Raw genomic sequence first — 19,394 nt, 5'->3', positions numbered from 1 at the left:
AATAACAGATCGACTCATTTCGCCAAAGGAACATCATCAACATACTCCCCCTTCATAAATTCCCTCAACTTCTCCAGCCCCTGTTCCAAAACCTCGGTTTCGCACACATACCCAAACCGCACATAACCCTTGAAATCGTGACCAAAACACCGACTACCCGGCACAACCAACACACCCTTTTTCTCATGCAGCAACTTACAAAAAGCGACATCGTCCACAGGTCGACCCATTTTATTAAACCTCACAAACGCCGTTGTGCCGGCACGCGGCTTTCTCCAATCACACGCCCATCTGTGCCCTTCAATGAATGTCTCGAGAATCGCCAGATTCGTCTTGGCCAGTTGAATATTGCGGAGTAATAAGCTGTGGATTGTATGCGGTGCCAGCGCGTAGGACGCAACAGCGTCGTCGATCTGACTGACTGATATAGTCGTGTAGTCTCTGCAGACCATACATTTGTCGATGATCTCTTTGTTGCGTGCGGCGATCCAGCCTACCCGAATACCGGCTAGACTGTACGCTTTTGACATTGAGCCTGTCACGACGACATTCTCGTAGCCCAACGATAATAAAGAAGGAGGGAACTCGTTGTCGAGTGGTGATATGCCGTGAAATATAGGGCGGTAGACTTCGTCGGCATGAATGATTATCGACTGCCCTTTGGCAATATCCACGATCTCTTGTAATTTGGATTTGGGTATTAATGCGCCGGTTGGATTTTGCGGGTTACTTTTCAGACATGTGAGAACCATTTTTTCCACAAATCGTTTGGCACGGGGGCATACTTCAAAACAATCATCCTCGTATTAGGCCTTATCAACCCTTTCAACTCCTCCGTATCCAATACCCACCCATTCTCATCACTCTCCGACTCCTTCGCCTTCCACAGGCTGACCTCTGCTCCTATAATCTCCGACACAGAGTACAATTGCTGATACGTCGGATAATGCACAATGACATGATCCCCCGGCTGTACCAACGCATAGTGTAGCAAAAAATTGCCCTGAATTGCGCCAGAAGTGATTAGGACGTTGTCCGGCGGTAGGACGGTGGGTGTCTTGACGGAGTAGAGGCGTGAGAGGTGGCCACGCAGGGCTTCGGAGCCGCGAATTGCGCCGTAAGTCAGCTTTGTGTTGTTGGAGAATAGGGAAACGATGGACTGCGAGTTTTCAGAGCTTGATGGCTGCTCGGAGAGGTTCTGTAGATCGGTGAGGGAGATGGATGCGCAGCATGTTTCTGCTAGGTTGTAGGTTGCCGTTGTTTCGTAGTCGTCCATCCACTACTCATCTCGTTAGTGTCGAGTAGATGGTGGCTGCGCGAGGAAGATGACATACTTGCTCGACGGCAAAGGGCTCTATTTTAACCATTGTTGCTATATGTGTCTGTACTAACTTGAATTAGATTCAGTATATTTGATTGAAATAGTATACAGATCGAATAATCTCAGACAGGAAGTTCCAGATGTTCGACTTCTCTAAGCTCAGTCTCCGATATCGTCAATCAACGTCGAGAATATTCTTCCCCGCTGTGGAGAAGAGAAACATATAGCATCACGTGTACCCCTCATTTCAATGTTGCTTTGAAATTTAGATTTGTATCTTACAAATTGCTTTTTCTTAATGAATATATTATGTATGTAGCAAACAACCCATTAGGTTATCGAATTGGTGTTGTTGTATGTTGTGCGGTTTATATACGGAGGTATTTACGTGGTTTCCGGCGTCGTAGATAAACGTCGTGTAAAGAGAGCTTTTGATCAACTCAATGGAAAATGCATTCATTCATACAAGGATGTCAACTAATTGATATCAACACCAATCTCCTTTGCAACCTCCTCCAACTTCTGCTTATCAATATTTCCCTCCAACGCTTGATCCGGCAACACGAAGCTCTCAAACGGTGTTCCGAGCTTATGAATCAACGACTCAATTCCATCCCCGCTGGTGAAGGACCACACCCTGACATATCGACTGGCAAATTTCAAGGAGAAAGGTTGTCCAGCTGGGATGAGCGCCGTCTCGCCTTCGCGGATGACGCTGTCGGGCTGTCCAGGGAGACGGACTATTAACAAGCCCTCGATAACGCAGAGGCAGTGGTCAACAGTCTTGAATGTTAATTGCTTGGAGAATATCGACTCCGATTCGGGGTATATATCTGATGACTCGATGCTAGAAATAGCGCAGACGCTGTTGCATTGGCTCGTGGTTATGAATGGTCGTGACATGACACCTCCCAAAAGCCATCGAGGTCCGGTGTTTGCGCGTAAAAAGTAAGGAAGTGGTTTCTCGCCTGCAGGTAGCTTTTCGTCGTCTTGGTCCCATTCTCCCAATGCAGGAGGTACGTAGTCTCGCTGGAATACGACGTCGAATTGGCCTTTGGCGGCCATGACTTTGGGGATCAAAAGGGCTTTCAAATCGCGGTTGTCGTGCTCGGGGAGAATGAGGCCTTCATAAGGCTCGGAGACGTGACGAAAAAAATCAACCCAGTCGCCGGGGGTGACCAGACCGTATGTTTCTGTATGTGGACCAAGTAATTCAGGGTTGTGAACGATGTGCTGTATACGTTAGTTTAGTCAACTCTACAGAACGAAAGGGAAATAGCATACAGGAGGAACATAAGCAAAATCTCCCGGTCCCATAATCCGACACTTATCACCGTTCCAAAGCTTCAAGTAGCCTTTGGTCACGAGAAAAACGTCATGAGCTTCGTTGTGGTAATGGAATCCCGGTGCGTCAGAGAGCACAGCTGCACTTTGGAAAACGGCCATTGTCCCCCCAGTCTGTTTGGAGGAGGCCAAGATGCGGAACACACCTTTGCTGCCGGGGATGGTGATGCGTTCGCCTTCGAGCTGGCCGATGATGTAGGGCTCGCGCCCGTCGGGTGGTGAAGATCGTCTTGTGAGGGACATTTTGTTTTCTTTTTCTCAGACTGAATGGATACTGTCGGGTACTGAACACTTCGAATAGTATGAGTTGAGACTGCAAAGGAAAAATATCCAACTCAATGCCGCGAGGGGAAGCTCCAGATTTGTATATCTGCGAACCCGGAAACGTGGGGCCCCGGATAACCCGAACTATGGACGGCATTCGGATAATCCGAGGCGTACGTGTATAAAGTGTGTGGAGTGGACGCCATAGAAAACCTGGAGATCATGCAGCGGTTTTAGAATTCATCCATATCCGTGCAAGGATCCGGCATCCGGTGTGTTTTTATCGTGGTGAATCTGGGGCGCGGGTAAATGACGGATCGCGTTTCGGTAGTACGGCGGGGRCAACCATCATCGGCAAGGCGACATGATGGGGCGATAGTATTGCATAATAGTTTGAAGCTTCCTTCGTATATCAATCGAACAAGATGAATGTCGAATTGACGGCGTTCGCCATGTGTTGGGATGGAAATCGCCGGGGATTGGGTCATTCATGCCAGGGATCAGTTGTGCTTGAACGTTTGAGTAGAACGATACAGATTGTCGTCCGTAGCACTCATGATCGAACTATGTGACACCAGGTATTATTCAAGATTTGAAACTTGTCCAGATAGTTGTGAATACTACAACAGCAATCGTTGATGAATATACAGTGTAGAGTACCAAACATAGTCGGCGAGAGGGCCGAGGCAGGCACTAGATGGTGGGCCAGGTTGTGGTGCAATGGGGGCACGTGATTGGCCCAGCGCAGCCCCAGTCATTAGGTCATAGGACGCTGCGAGGTACCGTCGACTCCAAGTCTCCAACAGCTCCCCAGGTTACCATCCACTTCACAACAACAGATTCACTCGTTGTTATACCGGTTCTCTTATCGATCCCGTTCAAGTCGCATCTTCATGGCTAGAATATTTCTTGTGCCAACATCTTGAGCTCCGATACGGTTGTACGACGTCCAGATAAGCACCTGCTCCAACCAGGAACCTCTTGGCGCTGCCTCAACGTGCCAGCTGCCTGATCACCACCCCACGATGCGGGCCATCTACCTACTCGGCGCCATATATTCGCTAGTATCATCGACAAATTTAGCATCTGCGAGAAACTTCACTTCGAGAAGTGTTGATCCTCTCTTAGCGGCCTTTGACGATCGTCCGCCAGAGTGTCCCCCGTGTTTCAACTGCCAACTTGACGCATTTCAATGCCACCAGTTCGCCGACTGCAATAAGTTCACCGGAAAATGTTCTTGTCCGCCCGGATACGGTGGTGACGACTGTTCAACACCAACATGCGGCTCGCTAGCAGACGGGTTGAACCGCGGTCCTCGACAAGACAAATACTGCGACTGCAAAGATGGCTGGGAAGGCATCAATTGCAATGTCTGCAAAAGCGATGACGCATGTAATGCCATAATGCCAGAAGGCGAAGGCGGTGTATGTTATACCCAAGGTCTAGCCGTGAAAGAGAACCATCAGATGTGTGATGTTACCAATCGCAAGATTCTCGATCAGTTGAAGGAACGGAAACCACAGGTGACCTTCTCTTGTAAGGAGGAAGATGAAGGAGATAAGAACTGTAATTTTCAATGTGCGTACTGCTCCTGCATGAACTACGGACATAGCTAACCTGACTTCCAGTCTGGGTCGACCAGGTTGAGTCGTTCTACTGCGCCCTCGATAAGTGCGACTGGAGCATGGAAGCCGAATACGATCGCAACACCACGAATTACAAATGCCAAGACGTCAAATGTGAATGCATTCCTGATAGAATGCTCTGTGGTGAAAACGGCTCGATAGATATTAGCGACTTTCTTACCGAAGAGATCAAGGGTCCGGCTACCTTCAGCACGACTTCATCCGGTGGCGGCAAGAACGATGGCAGTACGTTCAAGGAACCTGCTATGGACGACTTGATCAAGAGCATATTTGGAGACGAGAGTATTACATTACAATGCCACTCAGGTGAATGTCTCTACAGGACCGACGTGCCTGGTTACCAGCGACCGGTGAAGCAGATCAATACTCCACTTATTGCAGGTGTTATTGCTGGATGCTCTCTGTTCGTGGTCGCAGTCATCCTAATCATATGGTATCTTTCCAGACGCGCCGCTTATCGTGGGTACGGCGCTCTCCGACTGGATGATTCGGATGACGAAGCCGACAAACTTCTTACTGATCAGCGTGCGGCTGCTCTACTTTTCGACCGCGTATCATACAACCTGAATGGGAAGCAAATTCTGTCCGACATTCAAGGTGTCGCGCAGCCTGGTGAAATTACCGCTGTCATGGGAGCCTCCGGCGCTGGCAAGAGTACATTCTTGGACATCCTGGCTCGGAAGAATAAGCGCGGCGTGACACAAGGCGACTTTTATATTAATGGAGAGAAAATCAGCGATGCGGATTTCAAGAGCATGATTGGTTTTGTCGACCAGGAAGATACTATGCTTCCTACATTGACTGTTCACGAGACTATATTGACTAGCGCCTTGTTGCGACTGCCTAAAGATATGAGCCGATTTGCGAAGGAGCAACGAGTGACTGAAGTCGAAAAGCAACTGGGTATTCATCATATCAGAGATCAGATCATTGGTTCCGAGGAAGGTAATGGACGCGGTATATCCGGCGGAGAGAAGAGGAGAGTAGGAATTGCCTGCGAACTGGTCACTAGCCCCAGTATTCTCTTCCTTGATGAACCCACAAGCGGTTTGGTAAGTGCCCTCTGCCGATCTTCATAGATACGAGCTAATTATGCGTAGGATGCATTTAACGCGTTCAATGTTATAGAATGTCTGGTGACATTGGCCAAAACATACAACCGTACTGTCATTTTCACAATTCATCAACCACGCTCTAACATTGTTGCCCTGTTTGACCGATTGATACTTCTGGCTAAGGGTCGTACTGTGTACTCTGGTCCTTTCTCGTCGTGCCAGCGCTACTTTGATCACATCGGCTATCCTTGCCCTCCTGGTTTCAACATTGCCGACTTTCTGGTTGATTTGACCATGCATGCTGGCGGCTCTCAGACACCAGTTGAAGACACTTTCCTTGATGTACGAAGAGATAACCTCAAGACAGCCTCAAGTAGTCTTCGTGCAGTCAAATCAATTGCTAGCGCGTCTAATGTCAGCATTGAAGAGACAATCAGGAACACACAGGAAAACTCGGCCCGCCCATCTACGAAACGACAACACTCATTGAAGCAGCGTCAAGACAAGCAACTATTCACGCGCCGTAAGACTGATATGGAAACTCCACCAACACCCAAAACGGATGAAGAGGACACGGTTACAGACAACTCACAGTGGCTTCGACTGTCCTCTCGCAATGGTGTGTCCCTTACTACGGAAGATCCCGATAACATCCCACCACCCGCTTCAGGAACTAGCGACTTGGATGCGCTTGTAGCTAGTTACGCCTCGTCAGATGTGGCTAATTCCGTGCATGAGGAGATTGTGACTGCGGTAGACCGCGCAAACGATGCCAACGCTACACCAAATGGAGAAGCTTTTGGCAACGTACCTAGCAAGGGTTACACCCGTATCGGTCTACTACGACAATTTGTTATCTTGTCCAATCGAACCTGGCGGAACCTATACCGCAACCCAATGTTGATGTTGACGCACTACGCCATCTCTATCCTTCTGGCAGTTCTCTGTGGATACCTGTTTTACGGACTTACCGACGATATCAAGGGTTTCCAGAATCGTCTTGGATTGTTCTTCTTCATCCTTGCTCTTTTCGGATTTAGTACCTTGACCAGTCTTACCGTATTTTCATCAGAACGACTGCTCTTTGTTCGTGAACGCGCCAACGGTTACTACTCGCCTCTTGCATATTTCAGCGCGAAAGTCATTTTCGATATTGTGCCCCTGCGCCTTATTCCCCCACTCATAATGGGTGTGATTGTGTACCCCATGACTGGACTGATCCCAGCATGGCCCGAATTTTTGAGATTCCTCCTCATCCTGGTTCTTTTCAATTTGGCCGCTGCCGGAATCTGTCTCTTCATTGGAATTGTTTTCCGCGATGGTGGTGTGGCCAATTTGATTGGAAGCTTGGTCATGCTATTCAGTCTGCTCTTTGCCGGTCTCCTACTGAACCATGATGCTATTCCCCCTGCCGCTATGTGGCTTCAGACTGTGAGTGATCTGATCCCTTATCAAACAATAATCATGCTAACAAGATGCTACAGCTTTCCATCTTCCACTACGGTTTCGAAGGCCTAATTGTCAACGAAGTTACCTTCCTAACACTTATCGACCACAAATACGGACTCGACATCGAAGTGCCCGGAGCCTCGATCCTTAGTGCCTTTGGTTTTGATACACTTGCGCTATGGGGAGATGTAGTTGGCCTGGGTATTATCTCTGCGATATTCATCGTACTTGCCTATGCGGCCATGCATTTCTTACTTGTAGAGAAGCGATGAGAGCGCTTTCACTGCATATATTGCCTCTTAAATATGGATGTGCTTTGGATATTGATTATCCAGCGGTAGATGTCAAGCATGGCATCTTGTTTCGTTTCACAGGTTCATACTTCTGGCTAGATTCTTTCTTTTTTCCTGTTCGCTTTTATGTTTTCTTCAGCGTTGTCATTCCCAATCTATCGTAAATCTCATATCTGCATTTTACTAGCTTGTTGGACCTTTGATCGAGTCAATGACTCGAATTTGAAATATCAACTCAAGGCTTGCACCCAACAACTCCCAAACATGTGAATATATTCGACCTCGATATTTATTGCGCCAACAGATGTACATATTAATCATAAGAAAATATGTGAACAATGGCATTGTCGTTTTGTAGATGTAMCTYCCCCGCCATAGTAGACCACTAGCCGCTCGCCAATTAGACGCGCGGCTGGCAGCAACCCAACCTCCGCGACCGAACGACGGACGGCCTAGCCCAGCACCAACCAACAACCACTAAAATCCACAATCTCCTTCCTCTCCCTCTTCCTGGTGGTAACAGTGCTCAATCTCGGTCTCCTCTTATCTACACACAAACTCATCACCGTTTTTGGCGGCTCGAAGTTCAGCGTTGGATTTTCTCGAAGACGGAATCGTCCATTTGAGACTCGTTATATCCCGGTGAGTGCACGAACCCCAAAACGTCATGATTCGCATCTGCCTATCTACCGACAGCGAATCTTTTATTATCTGCATTCCTAACGAGTTTTCATAGTACAGCATACCCTTGAATTTCTCCTCGTCGAAATATCGACTTTGATAACATATCAAAATGTCTGGCGAAGCGTGGCTCTATCTGTTGGCGGTTTTGATCAATGCCGTCAACTTGTTCTTACAGGTCTTCTTTACTATTATGTACAGCGATTTGGAATGGTGCGTTCATTCAATATGTTTCAGGAATTTATATCACGAGGCGTAAGAAACGGACTAACGATGTGATAGTGACTATCTCAACCCTATTGAACTCTGCAACCGTCTCAATACCTACATTGTCCCCGAAGCCGCTGTTCACGCTTTCTTGACCTTCTTGTTCGTGATTAATGGCTACTGGCTTGCGATCATCTTGAACTTGCCTCTGCTCGCTTACAACGGAAAAAAGTGTGTTACCGCTCTGATACCAAGTTCAAGGGCGAATGTGATTGCTAACCTACATGTACTAGGATTTTCGACAACCAGCACCTTTTGGACGCGACCGAGATTTTCCGCAAGCTCAACATCCACAAGCGGGTCAGTCAATTATTTCCCTTCAGATTTTTCCGGTAAAGGTAACTGACACCATCCCAGGAATCTTTCGTCAAGCTCGGTTTCCATCTCTTGATGTTCTTCTTCTACCTCTACAGCATGATTGTCGCCTTGATCCGTGATGAGTCGCACTAAAAGATTCGCTGACGGTGCGACGATATCCACGCTCTCATGCGCTATGACTCTTGATGTGGTATAATCTGTGGAATTTAGTACGAAGGGAAGAATGACTTAGACGAACGACTTTTGAGGGATGGAGGAGTAGATGTTGCGGTTTAATGGCTGCGACTGGTTTAGGCTTAATGTGCGAGGAAATGAGTGGAATAGCTATTTGGTACAGTTACATATGGACGATACTGCGTTGTTATTGCTGGAGAAAGATTGTCGATTGGCGGGGGAGCGAATTTGTGATCTAGCTGAGTTATGGCAGTGACGGTCTTTTGTATGGTTTAGATGCTGTATATACCTCTAGCTTGACTGGCTATTATATTATCATTATCTTCATTGTTATGATTAATTTGAATATGAGGTCTCCAACTCTAAAAATTGCGAGGTTGCATGTGAAGGGAGGAACAAATGCGCTAGTGGTCCGTACGGCCGCCGTAATATTTTAACATCTTCAACCAGATATCGCCGAATCGCAACGAGCCTTAGCCTAGACACGACACAACCATATAACCACCACGATGGCTTCGCTCGTCGGCGCAAACTACGACTCATCAGGCGATGAATCCGACAAACCCACGACTACAACCTTCACATCCGCGACAAAACTAGTCGCCGCACCGGAAGTCAATGTAGAGGTTTGGTCTTTCAATCACCCAACATTTTCAGCTGCTCAACTAACATTCCTTCTAACAGGATCCTACAAACTTACAACTAATCGCCGGTACCGGAACATCAACTGCTTTAACATATAATGCAAGATACGACGACCTCTCGCGCCCGGCCCAAGGTCCCGTAAACCCATTCAAACCCAACGGCGTTGGGAACGGCCTCAAACGCAAAAACGTGCCAACGGGATACGCAGAAGAGGCAGCTATCAGCGAAGCGACTTTCACAGCGCAACATCATACCTTCCAGAGTCTGGGATATTCGCGTGACCCCACGAGGCCAGATGTCTTTGTGGGAGACTTGGCGCGAGCAGCGCAGTACGGTGGACGTGATTTTGTGCAAATGAAACCGTCGAAGGAAGTCTCGGCAGCGTTGCGGAGTAAAAGGCAGAAGAAGGGGGATCCCAGTATTGTTGATGGGGAGGGGGCCTACAAGGGTCCCTGGGCGAGGTATGAGAATGATGATCAGGTTTATGAGGAGGAGGCGGCTGAGGCTGGGTATGAGCTTGCGAGTGATGAGGAGTTTGTAGAAGAGGAAGAGGAGGTGCCTGGGAAGTTACCGGCGCTGGCGACTGATTATCAGGATGATGCGTCACAGACGGAGACGACGGAGTTTCATGGAAGTGAACAGTTTGATTACCTTGGACGGACTTATATGTGGGTTCTCTTTTTCAACTTGCTTTGATGACTCTGATGATGGGTTTATACTAATACTTTACAGGCACGTTCCGCAAGATCTGGATATCGATCTTAGAAAAGAACCAGGCAGCGTCAAGAATTTCATTCCCCGGAAATTGGCGCATACCTGGAAATCGCACACCAAACCTATCACCTCACTTCGATTCTTCCCTGGATCCGGTCACTTGCTGCTCTCCTCTGCAGCAGACGGCAAAGCCAAGATTTGGGATGTATACCACCAACGCGAACTTTTGCGCACCTTCTCGGGACACTCTAAATCGATCAGCGATACTACTTTCCACCCTACGGGCAAAACATTCCTTACAGCCTCGTACGATCGACAGATCAAATTGTGGGATACAGAGTATGGTAAATGCATTTCTCGATTTAGCACAGGTAAAACACCGCATGTTGTCCGCATCAACCCTGATCCGGAACACAACCACGAGTTTTTGGCCGGTATGTCGGACAAGAAGATCGTCCAATTCGATACTCGTACGGGCGAAATGGTGCAGGAATACGACCATCATTTAGCTGCCGTCAACACCATCACCTTCGTCGACAACAACCGCCGCTTCATCACAACATCAGACGACAAATCCCTCCGAGCATGGGAATACGGCATCCCCGTACCCATCAAATATATCGCCGAAGCAGACATGTTCGCCATGGTACGCGCTTGCCCGCATCCATCGGGCAAATACGTCGCTTTTCAGTCTGGCGACAATCAAATCGTCGTCTACGCCGCAACCGACAAGTTTCGCCAGAACCGTAAAAAGGGGTTCCGTGGCCACAACAATGCTGGGTACGCGATTGATATCACTTTTTCGCCCGACGGGCAGTTTGTGGCTAGTGGTGATTCAGGTGGTTATGCGTGCTTTTGGGATTGGAAGACGGGGAAGATGTATCATAAGATCCAGGCTGGTGGGAAGGATGGTTCGGCGGTTACGTGTCTTGACTGGCATCCTCAGGAGACCAGTAAAGTTGTTACTGGTGGGTTGGATGGAATTATTAGGTATTGGGATTGATGTATCTAGTGAGGAAAATAATTGTATGATACGGACTTTGATCGATGGATTTGACTTAGTATGGATGGTCAGAAGTCTATCCCCAAATGGACTTGATCATGGGGATGGAGCTTTCATCGGATAATTCACGCGCGCCTTGACACAAGAGAGTTGAAATTGTGTCTATTTGATACTTCCCCTCAGTCTAAAGATTGGCAAACGGATTTGGGAGGGATCTGACACCATGGCTGTGTGCTCGGATGAATGCAGAGCTATGCTTTTACTTTCTATGTCGTTGTCGCCTAGACTTCTAAGACGCATTGAAACACGAAAAACAATCTGGAGAGCCTACGAGTGCTGAAGAACCAAATCAACCTCTTCTCCAGCAGCCTCAAAGATATGCTCAGGCGGATACTCCGCCTTCCACCCGATGGTTTGACCCCGAGCAGCCGTGAAGGTGCATCTATATTCATCTCCTGTCAACACCTCTTTCTTGACCTGAAACAAGTAATCTGGAAAATACATACCGACCACCAATCTCCGCAGGCACAAATGACGGCGACCCCTTCAACACCGTCGCTATCTGCTCCAAAGCGGCATCATCCGCCGGCGTGATGGTACCATCATCAATAACGCCCCGTTCAAGCAGTCTTTTGGAAAATGCGCGGTAAAGATCGTGCCATTTTACGAGTCCCGAGGAGGCAAGATAGAACCCTTCCTTTCCATAACTTGGATTCTCGCCCGCGAGGATGGCTCGAAGAATCGAGAGGAAGAGAGCTGTGTTATCGCGTATATGGCATACCGGCCATGGCTTCAAAGCGTCAGTCAACCTGCAAACTAGAAAAAGATAGGAGATGGTTGTAGAGGTGGGATAAACCCCAATGGGGATTTGTGGGGGATCAGTCGTACAGCTGAACTGTCATCAACAGTATAGATCCTGCGCATCTTTTTAGCCGCTCGAATCACGGCTACAGTCTGGATGGAAATCGGATTTCCGAATCCTTCCCCCTTGCCGTAGACAATGCAGGGAACAAAGATGTAGCTTCGCACACCGAGAGAGGCCCCGTCGTCAATGACTTGCACGTTTCTCTTGCCTGCCTACAGAAACTCTCAGCATCGGCTCCTACAATCAAAGAATTGAATGGATAATCATACCTGCGCGAGAAGCGGTTGACTGCCCTCCGCATTCTTCAAAAGATCATAAAGCCTCTCATCCGTATCCAACAATTCTCGGTCTGATGGCAGACCCGTATGACTACTGAAAATCTTCGCTCCCGACGCAAACAAGAAATGGACATCCTGTCTTCTAGATTTTGACTTGACTGTACTCAAAGCACGGATCATGGCCCTAGGGATTCGGTCTTCCAAAGGATCGATTAGGTAGTAGATGACGCTTATGTCGCGGCTGATGATGGCCTGTTCGATGTCGGCGTCACTGCTAAGGTCTATCTTGACGGGTAAGGCATTGTATAGTTCCTGGACTGCTTTGGCTTGTTCTTCTGTGCGTATGAGGGCGTATACTTGGTTGTGTGCTGGTAGCTTGGCCTCTTTCCAACGAGCAAGAAGGGTACCGCCTAGGTAGCCCGAGGCGCCAGTGATGAGGATGTTGTGAGACATGGTCAAGGTATCAGAAAGAAACAAATCAAAGTATTAATTGATGAATCTGATATCAATCAATCGAATATGACCAACGATTGTGTCCGAATTTATACAAATCTAAACTGGCGGAAGTTACACCGCTTTTCAAGTCGTACGCAAGTGATCTCTCATATAAATTAGCCCTAATTTGAAGTTTATTCTCCATCCTGTGTAACTGATCTGACTAGTAAACCTGTTTTTGCGTCATATTATTAATCCATTTTCTCTCCCACACGGCTGTTATGTGGCAACTTTGTTTTGTGATAAAGATTCAATTCAATGAATCATGATTCTTTGTTTTTTCGAACTGTGGAGAAACACTCAAAAGTTGGATGGATTGCTACAGGGCTGTCGGATTGATGGCCAGCTTTTGGATAGAGCGAAGCCGGAGAGAACTAGTATGATATTAGTATACCGAGTATAAATTAATCCAAAACCGAAGTTTACTAGTCGAATTAGATTGAAAGCTCTTGACAATTTATTCTGCTCGTATTTCGCATTTGTAATCCCACCGTCATATACATTGGCCGCGGGTCTGGACATGACAAATATGATTCCTAAGGGGTATGGAAAAAGGAGAGGGCACGGATTGTTCTATATAATTGACTAGGCTTTGTCTTTATCAAGTATGATGATATTCAACTCTCGATGACGAAATTTTGTTTCTATCACGTGCTTCTCATACTTCATACAAGCTGGTACTCAGGTACCTACGCTTGATGTTTCGTCTCCTTCACAGGATTTATCTAGAATAAAGTCCCATCCCCAAGAATAATGATAGGACTTGACTTTGTCAGCGGCCGTTTCTGGGCAGCCAGTTCTCGCCCTGCCTTCCAAGATCCTGCTTCCAACACTTGAGGCAACGTTAACTGGACGGCGTCAAACTGAGGACTGACCTTGATGATTTCGTGCAACTTATCCAGAAGCGCAATGGTCATAGCACGCCACTCCACAATCTCGTCATCACTTGCCCCAAAACACGGAAGACCATCACCAGTATTGCTTGAACGTTGCAGACCCTTTGTGAGAGATTCCTCCTTGAGAGATAAGACGCCCATGTCAACGAATAGTCCACCATTCCGGTATTCAGCGAGTCCTGTTCCCTGATCTGCGTTGCGCCATCTGATATCTAGTAAGCGTGTGAACGGTACCATGAGTGAGTATGCGAGCCATTGTGTGAGTTTGTGGAATGGCTGGATGGCTGATGTCTTGTTGCTGGTATTTTGGTTAGAGAACTTCGCGAGGCATGTTAGAGGCCATGCATCGCCTACAGGATGTCCGTCTATATGGGTACGATCAGAAGGCCAGATTGGGATTAGAAGTTTCTGCAGGACGGTCCATAATTCAAGGTAGTCGATTTCGCCGGTATGATCTGCTTTGGAAAGCAGATAGTCTTTGATTCCCTTGTGTTAATTTCTTACTCACTTCATGATTGTACAATCAAGCTCACCGACAAGATGGCCTGGTCGACCATTGGTGCCAAAGATTTTCGGAAGCTTCAAAAGAGAACCACCCAGTCTGCGCAGTAATTCAACACGTTTGTCGACTGCTAGAAGTGGATTGGTCTCCTCGTTGATTTGGAAGCCTCGATATAGATTCTTTGCATCTAGTGTCTGTAGCGCGGCACCTTTACAGACAAATAAGTTTCCACTTTTACATAAAGTTTGAGGGAATTGCTCACCTTCCACTATATCCTTCCTAGACGACTTATCCGTCGCGAAATCACCGTTCAGAAACATATGCAACGATGCAATCGCAATCCCCTCACTCCGACTGTACGTCTGGTCACTTTCCGACTCGTGAAATCTCCAAACATCTCCGGCCCCGGCATCCAAAAGAACAGAGACGAAGAAGAGGTCAACAAGACCACGCACTTTGTCTACATTGTCAAACTTTCGGTTTTCCCATTGTTGTAGCAGGTCTGCTAAGCGAGGAATATCACCAACTTCGAAATGCTGCCACCGGCCGTGCGGTGGAATGAGGTGATACTTATCCGGTCCAAAGTCGCGCTACACATTTCATCTTAATCACTTTTCAACATTCGAAAACAGTTTTGCTTTTTAAGGGGCTCTCAGTACCTGAATTATTCCTATGACATATTCGGCAGCTACACTCAATTTCTTGTGGTCGTAGTTGAAATGAGTCAGTTTTCCTTGTTCCGCCAAACCAAGGACTTTATGTGCCTGTTCGCGAACTGCCTTGAGGCTTAGAATGTACTCTATTTCGGGGTCCATGTCTTGAATAATAAGTGCTAGGCATATAGTCAGTACGTTTAAAGGAAAATAAAAGGAAAAGGAGCTTGGAAAGCAGGAGCAGACCGCTCGTCGCTTTCAGGTGGTCGTGTGACACATCACATTCATTAGCGCCTGATTGGKCCGATGGGTCTCACAAGCAGGATTGAGATAAGCTCGTATGTTGCGTCGGATGCCCCATATTGAGAGATACAGCCAACAATTTTAATGAAGTCATGGATCATGGCGACCCGCCAAGTAGATCTAAGATTTAGGGTTTCGAGATGTGCTACCCCTAATTCCCGTCAACTTTCAAATTTTGATCTGATCGACTGGATTTACTACGAGGTATTCAAAGAAAAGAGAAATGAATAGATCAATAACATTTTGCAACAGTGTAGATATTATCCTTGTGAACAATAATTGAAAGTCTAGAAAACAAACTTGAAACTTACCTACTTATTAGACGTTAGTCCTAACCATTCCATATGCGATTCTTTCACCAAAATGAAGCTCTTGAACCATCTACATGTCAACTGGAGGAAACAAAGGATAAATATTTCTGGAATCATCGATGCATGAAAGAATTTGGTACTATCACTCAATATCTAGGTTACATCAACTACTACCTCGGTCAGAGACGGCGAGTACATATTCCTGGTCTTCTCACGGCATAGTAAACAAGCATTATGATTATGCTGATGTCTTTCTAGTCTAAGAATCGAGTCTCTGTGCATATCCTGCAACACGATCAGCAAGTTGTGCTGCGCGTTCTTCGGCAGTCACATAGACAGTCTCCTTAGGAAGAACCGTGGCCAAATCAGAGAGCGAAACCAATTGAACATGAATACCAAGCGTATCGTCGGCAGACGAAGAAGTACTCAATCCTTGCCAGCGAGCCATTATTGTGCCCTCATGAAGTCCCGTCGTGTTAACCCAGTTGTAGACGCCAGGATCTCCAATAGATACAACGAAGGTGTACGTTCCGTTGTCGTTGGCGATCGCCTGCTTGCTATTGAGACTGTCCTGGCTTGTGCCGGGACTAGTGGTCACCAACCAGGGATTCGTCACGGGAAAGACGAAATAATCTGCTGCACCGGGAGTGAGGGTGGCCACAAGGGCTTCGTCGTTAGTGATCTTGAAATGGCCAAAGGAACTCGCTTGGCTGGTCAAGGTTCCGAGACTGCTTGATTGACTTGGGGTTGAAAGCGTGTTCACTGCGTTGATGGACGTCTTGAGACCTAGTGCACCGACACCGTAGTCAACTATGGATTCTTGTAAGTTCCATTGTGCGTCGACGATGATCTGAGCGGTGCTGATGGGATCGTGGCCTGTGATGTTGCTTGTAACCTCAACGGTAATGTTGTCTGGCTTCTCTGTTTGCCAGTCTCCCAGATTTTCGCGGATCAAGAGCTGGACCGCCGACGAGTTGGACTGAATATGGTTTGTTTGGCTATCGGTAGATGAGCTGTTGATTGTAATGGTATATGAGCCGTCGTCGTCGACAACCAAGCCGCTGCCGGCCAGAAAAGCTACAGTATTTTGAGAATTAGGGTCACTAATCAGCGAGAATGTCACGTCGCTAGGCCCTGGCGTATAACGATAACCTTTTAAAACGTAATCAGCGCTGGAGTCGATCGGAATGGTACGATAGATACAGTCTGGGTTGTCGTATGAATATCGTCCGCCGGGGACATCCAGACCGAACCAGTTTCGAGGAGCAGAGTCCACCCAATAGACCTTGGGATAGTATGGATCATTATTGATGGCCTTTTGAAGGGCACTAAAGGCCAACTCCTCAATAGCTGCATCGAGACTCGAGGAGGCTTCATCACTGATAGGGAGTCCATGAGCTGTTTGGTACGCCGCTTTTGCTTCGGCCTGAAGGACGGGGAAGCTCCAAGTCTCGAAGAGCTCAATTGCAAGGGCATCTAGAGCTTTTTGATCTGACGTAGCTAGGGGATTCCCATAATTTTCAGATGAAGCTCTAACACTACCTATTATAGTGGCAATAGCAACAACAACTTCCAATCTTCTTAAACCGAGAAGAGCTTTCATTTTGTATGCAAAGAGATAAGTGTGAGGGAGAGAGATATAGTAATTTTGCTCGACTAGAGAACCGGTAGATATGGGAGTGTGTAGGTCACATAGACTTTATATATACAACGTCAATGGTGTCTTTAATTGTTTGCATTGCGACATTGATTCATCGGAAAATTAATATACTCTTGCATACGCAATTTATAATGAGGTTTATTTGCTTGATGATAGAACTGGCGGATTATGGGAGTGTGCAGGTCAAATAGACTTCATATATACAATTTCAATGGTGTCTTTACTTATTTGCATTGCGACATTGCTTCCTCGGGAAATTAATATATCTTGCAGGTGTAATTTATAGTGAGGTTCCTTATACCCCATCCATGCCCTATCAGCATCGCAGTACATGAACAGATGTTGGCAGATCAACAACACTAGACCTTTAGAGATTAGTTTTTAATCAATCATTCTTTTCTATACGTTTTAACAGTGAAAATTAGGTTAAAGTAGAACCAAGAAGGCCTTCCAGCGTCTAATTTTGAGATATAGAACTTTCATGTTCAATATGTTGGAATGGAGAGCATGTTGATATGAGAACCTGGACGATTAATAACGATCATGAGCGCCCCCATAATCATGAATATCATCTATCCTGATATCAATATAATTACAACCTGGCCTTCTGCTCATTCAAGCCACTTTCCTACTTTCTGCACCGAACTAGTCAAGAGAGAGTGTTAATAGGAATTTGTATACTTAAGAAACAGTGAATTCCTTCATCCAAGCATAAGATGTTGCTGCATCTAAAACTACCTTTCTGGGATTGTGCGGACCAACCTATTTGAATGATAGTCAAAAACATCAATATGACGTTTGCAGCTCTATATTAGTTACGTTTCCTCAATCCCTTCGCTCTAATATGTGGTCGAACCCCTGCCAGCCCTAAGCCGGCCTTGCCCATGAATCAATGCTGCTGAATTCTCTCGGCGATCCCGAAGTAAATCTACCCCCGGTGTATGTTTGCAATCAAGATGTGATCTGCAGCGACCCCACCATCCGATCAACTGGTAGTCTCCCCTATCACAAGCTTGGAAATATACATGTATCTATATGTAACAATTTATAAGCAACCAGGCTATCCATGTCTCGGAAACATGGGCCACATGCGTGGACGGGGAGTTTTTACCATGTTGCACCACGAATCACCTACCTAGGTAGGTAGAAGATGCTCCGGCGACCAAAAGCCTTGCAGCAAACCCGTCAGCGATGTTACACAGATGCCCGTATAGAAGAGGCGATCTACGGTACGCCCTACAGACAAGGTACGCCCTACAGACAAGGTACGCCCTACAGACACCATGTCCTGGTGTGTTTTTTGTGGCTCCAATTTGCATAGCCCTTTTGTATTACGAGATCACGGGGCTGAGAAGTATACCCGCGTCCTTCAAGGTTAACAGACTGAATCCTTGGACCCATGTATCGTTTGGATCGACTTCATGTAGAAGATGCATGGATATGCGCTGCATGTTCTTTATCAGCGTACCGAAGGATCCAGCTGAAGACGCTGAAACATGTCTCTACTCAGCCACCATTCAAGATCTTTATCTAGAAGATTAAGGCAGCCGTGAGCCCTATGATCGACCGCCAAAGGTCGATCTTATTTATCACTTCATCTGCTCCTATATAGTTTTACAAAGCATCCGACTCTACTGTGGTACATGCAGACCGTGATCAAGAGACCTGAAATATTCATTGCTCCATGGAGAATAGTCCAGGCCGCGTCGTGGCCAACTCCGCTGGCGCGACGTATGCGACGTTATGGATCTTTCAAGCTCTAGCATCGACAACTTTGATTCTACGAATGGTTTCGAGATCATTTATCACTTGCGACATGGGATGGGAAGACATTATAATGGGAGTCGGCTGGGTCATTTGTTCTTACTCTCTGGTCATATAATGCAGTTTCTGATGTCTGATATCGAACAGGTAGTAAATCTCGCAGGCACAATAGTCATAACTATATCTATCAAAACCATCATCCACACAACAGATACCGCTACCACTACCTTTGAACACCCGGGGGCCGCAACAACAAATGCCCTCAGACTCTCCATGATCGCCGGAGCTATTATCCCCAACGCAATATGGATCCCCAAAATCTCCGCCATCCTTTTCCTCTGTCGACTTTTACAGCCTAGGCCATGGATAAAAGTCATGCTCATAGCCCCCTCGGTTGTTGGGTTTGTTGCTGGCGGTATAGGAGGTGCGATAGTCACTGTTCTGCGGTGTGATCCTGTAGCTGGTCAATGGGATTTAGAACGGTATCATCCTA

At 46.9% G+C, this 19,394-nt stretch overlaps 8 protein-coding genes across 8 annotated transcripts; 3 read left to right on the top strand and 5 right to left on the bottom strand.

Annotated features, from left to right (window-relative positions):
- Nucleotides 1–14: 14 nt before the first annotated feature.
- Nucleotides 15–1,367, bottom strand: BHQ10_010148 (uncharacterized protein; the record flags this gene model as incomplete). Its single annotated transcript, XM_040872746.1, has 3 exons — nt 15–729; nt 786–1,279; nt 1,335–1,367. 3 exons carry the CDS (start codon nt 1,365–1,367, stop codon nt 15–17), a joined length of 1,242 nt encoding a protein of 413 aa, XP_040738650.1.
- A 431-nt stretch (nt 1,368–1,798) lies between these two features.
- Nucleotides 1,799–2,908, bottom strand: BHQ10_010147 (uncharacterized protein; the record flags this gene model as incomplete). Its single annotated transcript, XM_040872745.1, has 2 exons — nt 1,799–2,554; nt 2,606–2,908. The coding sequence occupies 2 exons, from the start codon at nt 2,906–2,908 to the stop codon at nt 1,799–1,801; spliced, it is 1,059 nt and encodes a 352-aa protein (XP_040738649.1).
- Nucleotides 2,909–4,332: 1,424 nt separating this feature from the next.
- On the top strand, nt 4,333–7,351 carry BHQ10_010146 (uncharacterized protein; the record flags this gene model as incomplete). Its single annotated transcript, XM_040872744.1, has 4 exons — nt 4,333–4,507; nt 4,558–5,627; nt 5,676–7,061; nt 7,115–7,351. The coding sequence occupies 4 exons, from the start codon at nt 4,333–4,335 to the stop codon at nt 7,349–7,351; spliced, it is 2,868 nt and encodes a 955-aa protein (XP_040738648.1).
- An 814-nt stretch (nt 7,352–8,165) lies between these two features.
- Nucleotides 8,166–8,770, top strand: BHQ10_010145 (uncharacterized protein; the record flags this gene model as incomplete). The annotated part of the gene is made up of 4 exons (XM_040872743.1): nt 8,166–8,266; nt 8,336–8,491; nt 8,554–8,620; nt 8,678–8,770. 4 exons carry the CDS (start codon nt 8,166–8,168, stop codon nt 8,768–8,770), a joined length of 417 nt encoding a protein of 138 aa, XP_040738647.1.
- A 551-nt stretch (nt 8,771–9,321) lies between these two features.
- On the top strand, nt 9,322–11,174 carry BHQ10_010144 (uncharacterized protein; the record flags this gene model as incomplete). Its single annotated transcript, XM_040872742.1, has 3 exons — nt 9,322–9,438; nt 9,497–10,125; nt 10,190–11,174. The coding sequence occupies 3 exons, from the start codon at nt 9,322–9,324 to the stop codon at nt 11,172–11,174; spliced, it is 1,731 nt and encodes a 576-aa protein (XP_040738646.1).
- Nucleotides 11,175–11,501: 327 nt separating this feature from the next.
- On the bottom strand, nt 11,502–12,770 carry BHQ10_010143 (uncharacterized protein; the record flags this gene model as incomplete). The annotated part of the gene is made up of 4 exons (XM_040872741.1): nt 11,502–11,616; nt 11,681–11,964; nt 12,063–12,251; nt 12,309–12,770. The coding sequence occupies 4 exons, from the start codon at nt 12,768–12,770 to the stop codon at nt 11,502–11,504; spliced, it is 1,050 nt and encodes a 349-aa protein (XP_040738645.1).
- A 767-nt stretch (nt 12,771–13,537) lies between these two features.
- On the bottom strand, nt 13,538–15,025 carry BHQ10_010142 (uncharacterized protein; the record flags this gene model as incomplete). The annotated part of the gene is made up of 4 exons (XM_040872740.1): nt 13,538–14,163; nt 14,242–14,418; nt 14,473–14,800; nt 14,870–15,025. The coding sequence occupies 4 exons, from the start codon at nt 15,023–15,025 to the stop codon at nt 13,538–13,540; spliced, it is 1,287 nt and encodes a 428-aa protein (XP_040738644.1).
- Nucleotides 15,026–15,736: 711 nt separating this feature from the next.
- BHQ10_010141 (uncharacterized protein) lies at nt 15,737–17,080 on the bottom strand (the record flags this gene model as incomplete). The annotated part of the gene is made up of 1 exon (XM_040872739.1): nt 15,737–17,080. One exon carries the CDS (start codon nt 17,078–17,080, stop codon nt 15,737–15,739), a length of 1,344 nt encoding a protein of 447 aa, XP_040738643.1.
- Between the last annotated feature and the right edge of the window lie 2,314 nt (nt 17,081–19,394).

The sequence above is a fragment of the Talaromyces amestolkiae genome (assembly GCF_001896365.1).
Source record: "Talaromyces amestolkiae strain CIB chromosome Unknown scaffold29.1, whole genome shotgun sequence".
NCBI classification, from domain to species: domain Eukaryota; kingdom Fungi; phylum Ascomycota; class Eurotiomycetes; order Eurotiales; family Trichocomaceae; genus Talaromyces; species Talaromyces amestolkiae.
This window is presented reverse-complemented; position numbering and strand designations above follow the sequence as displayed.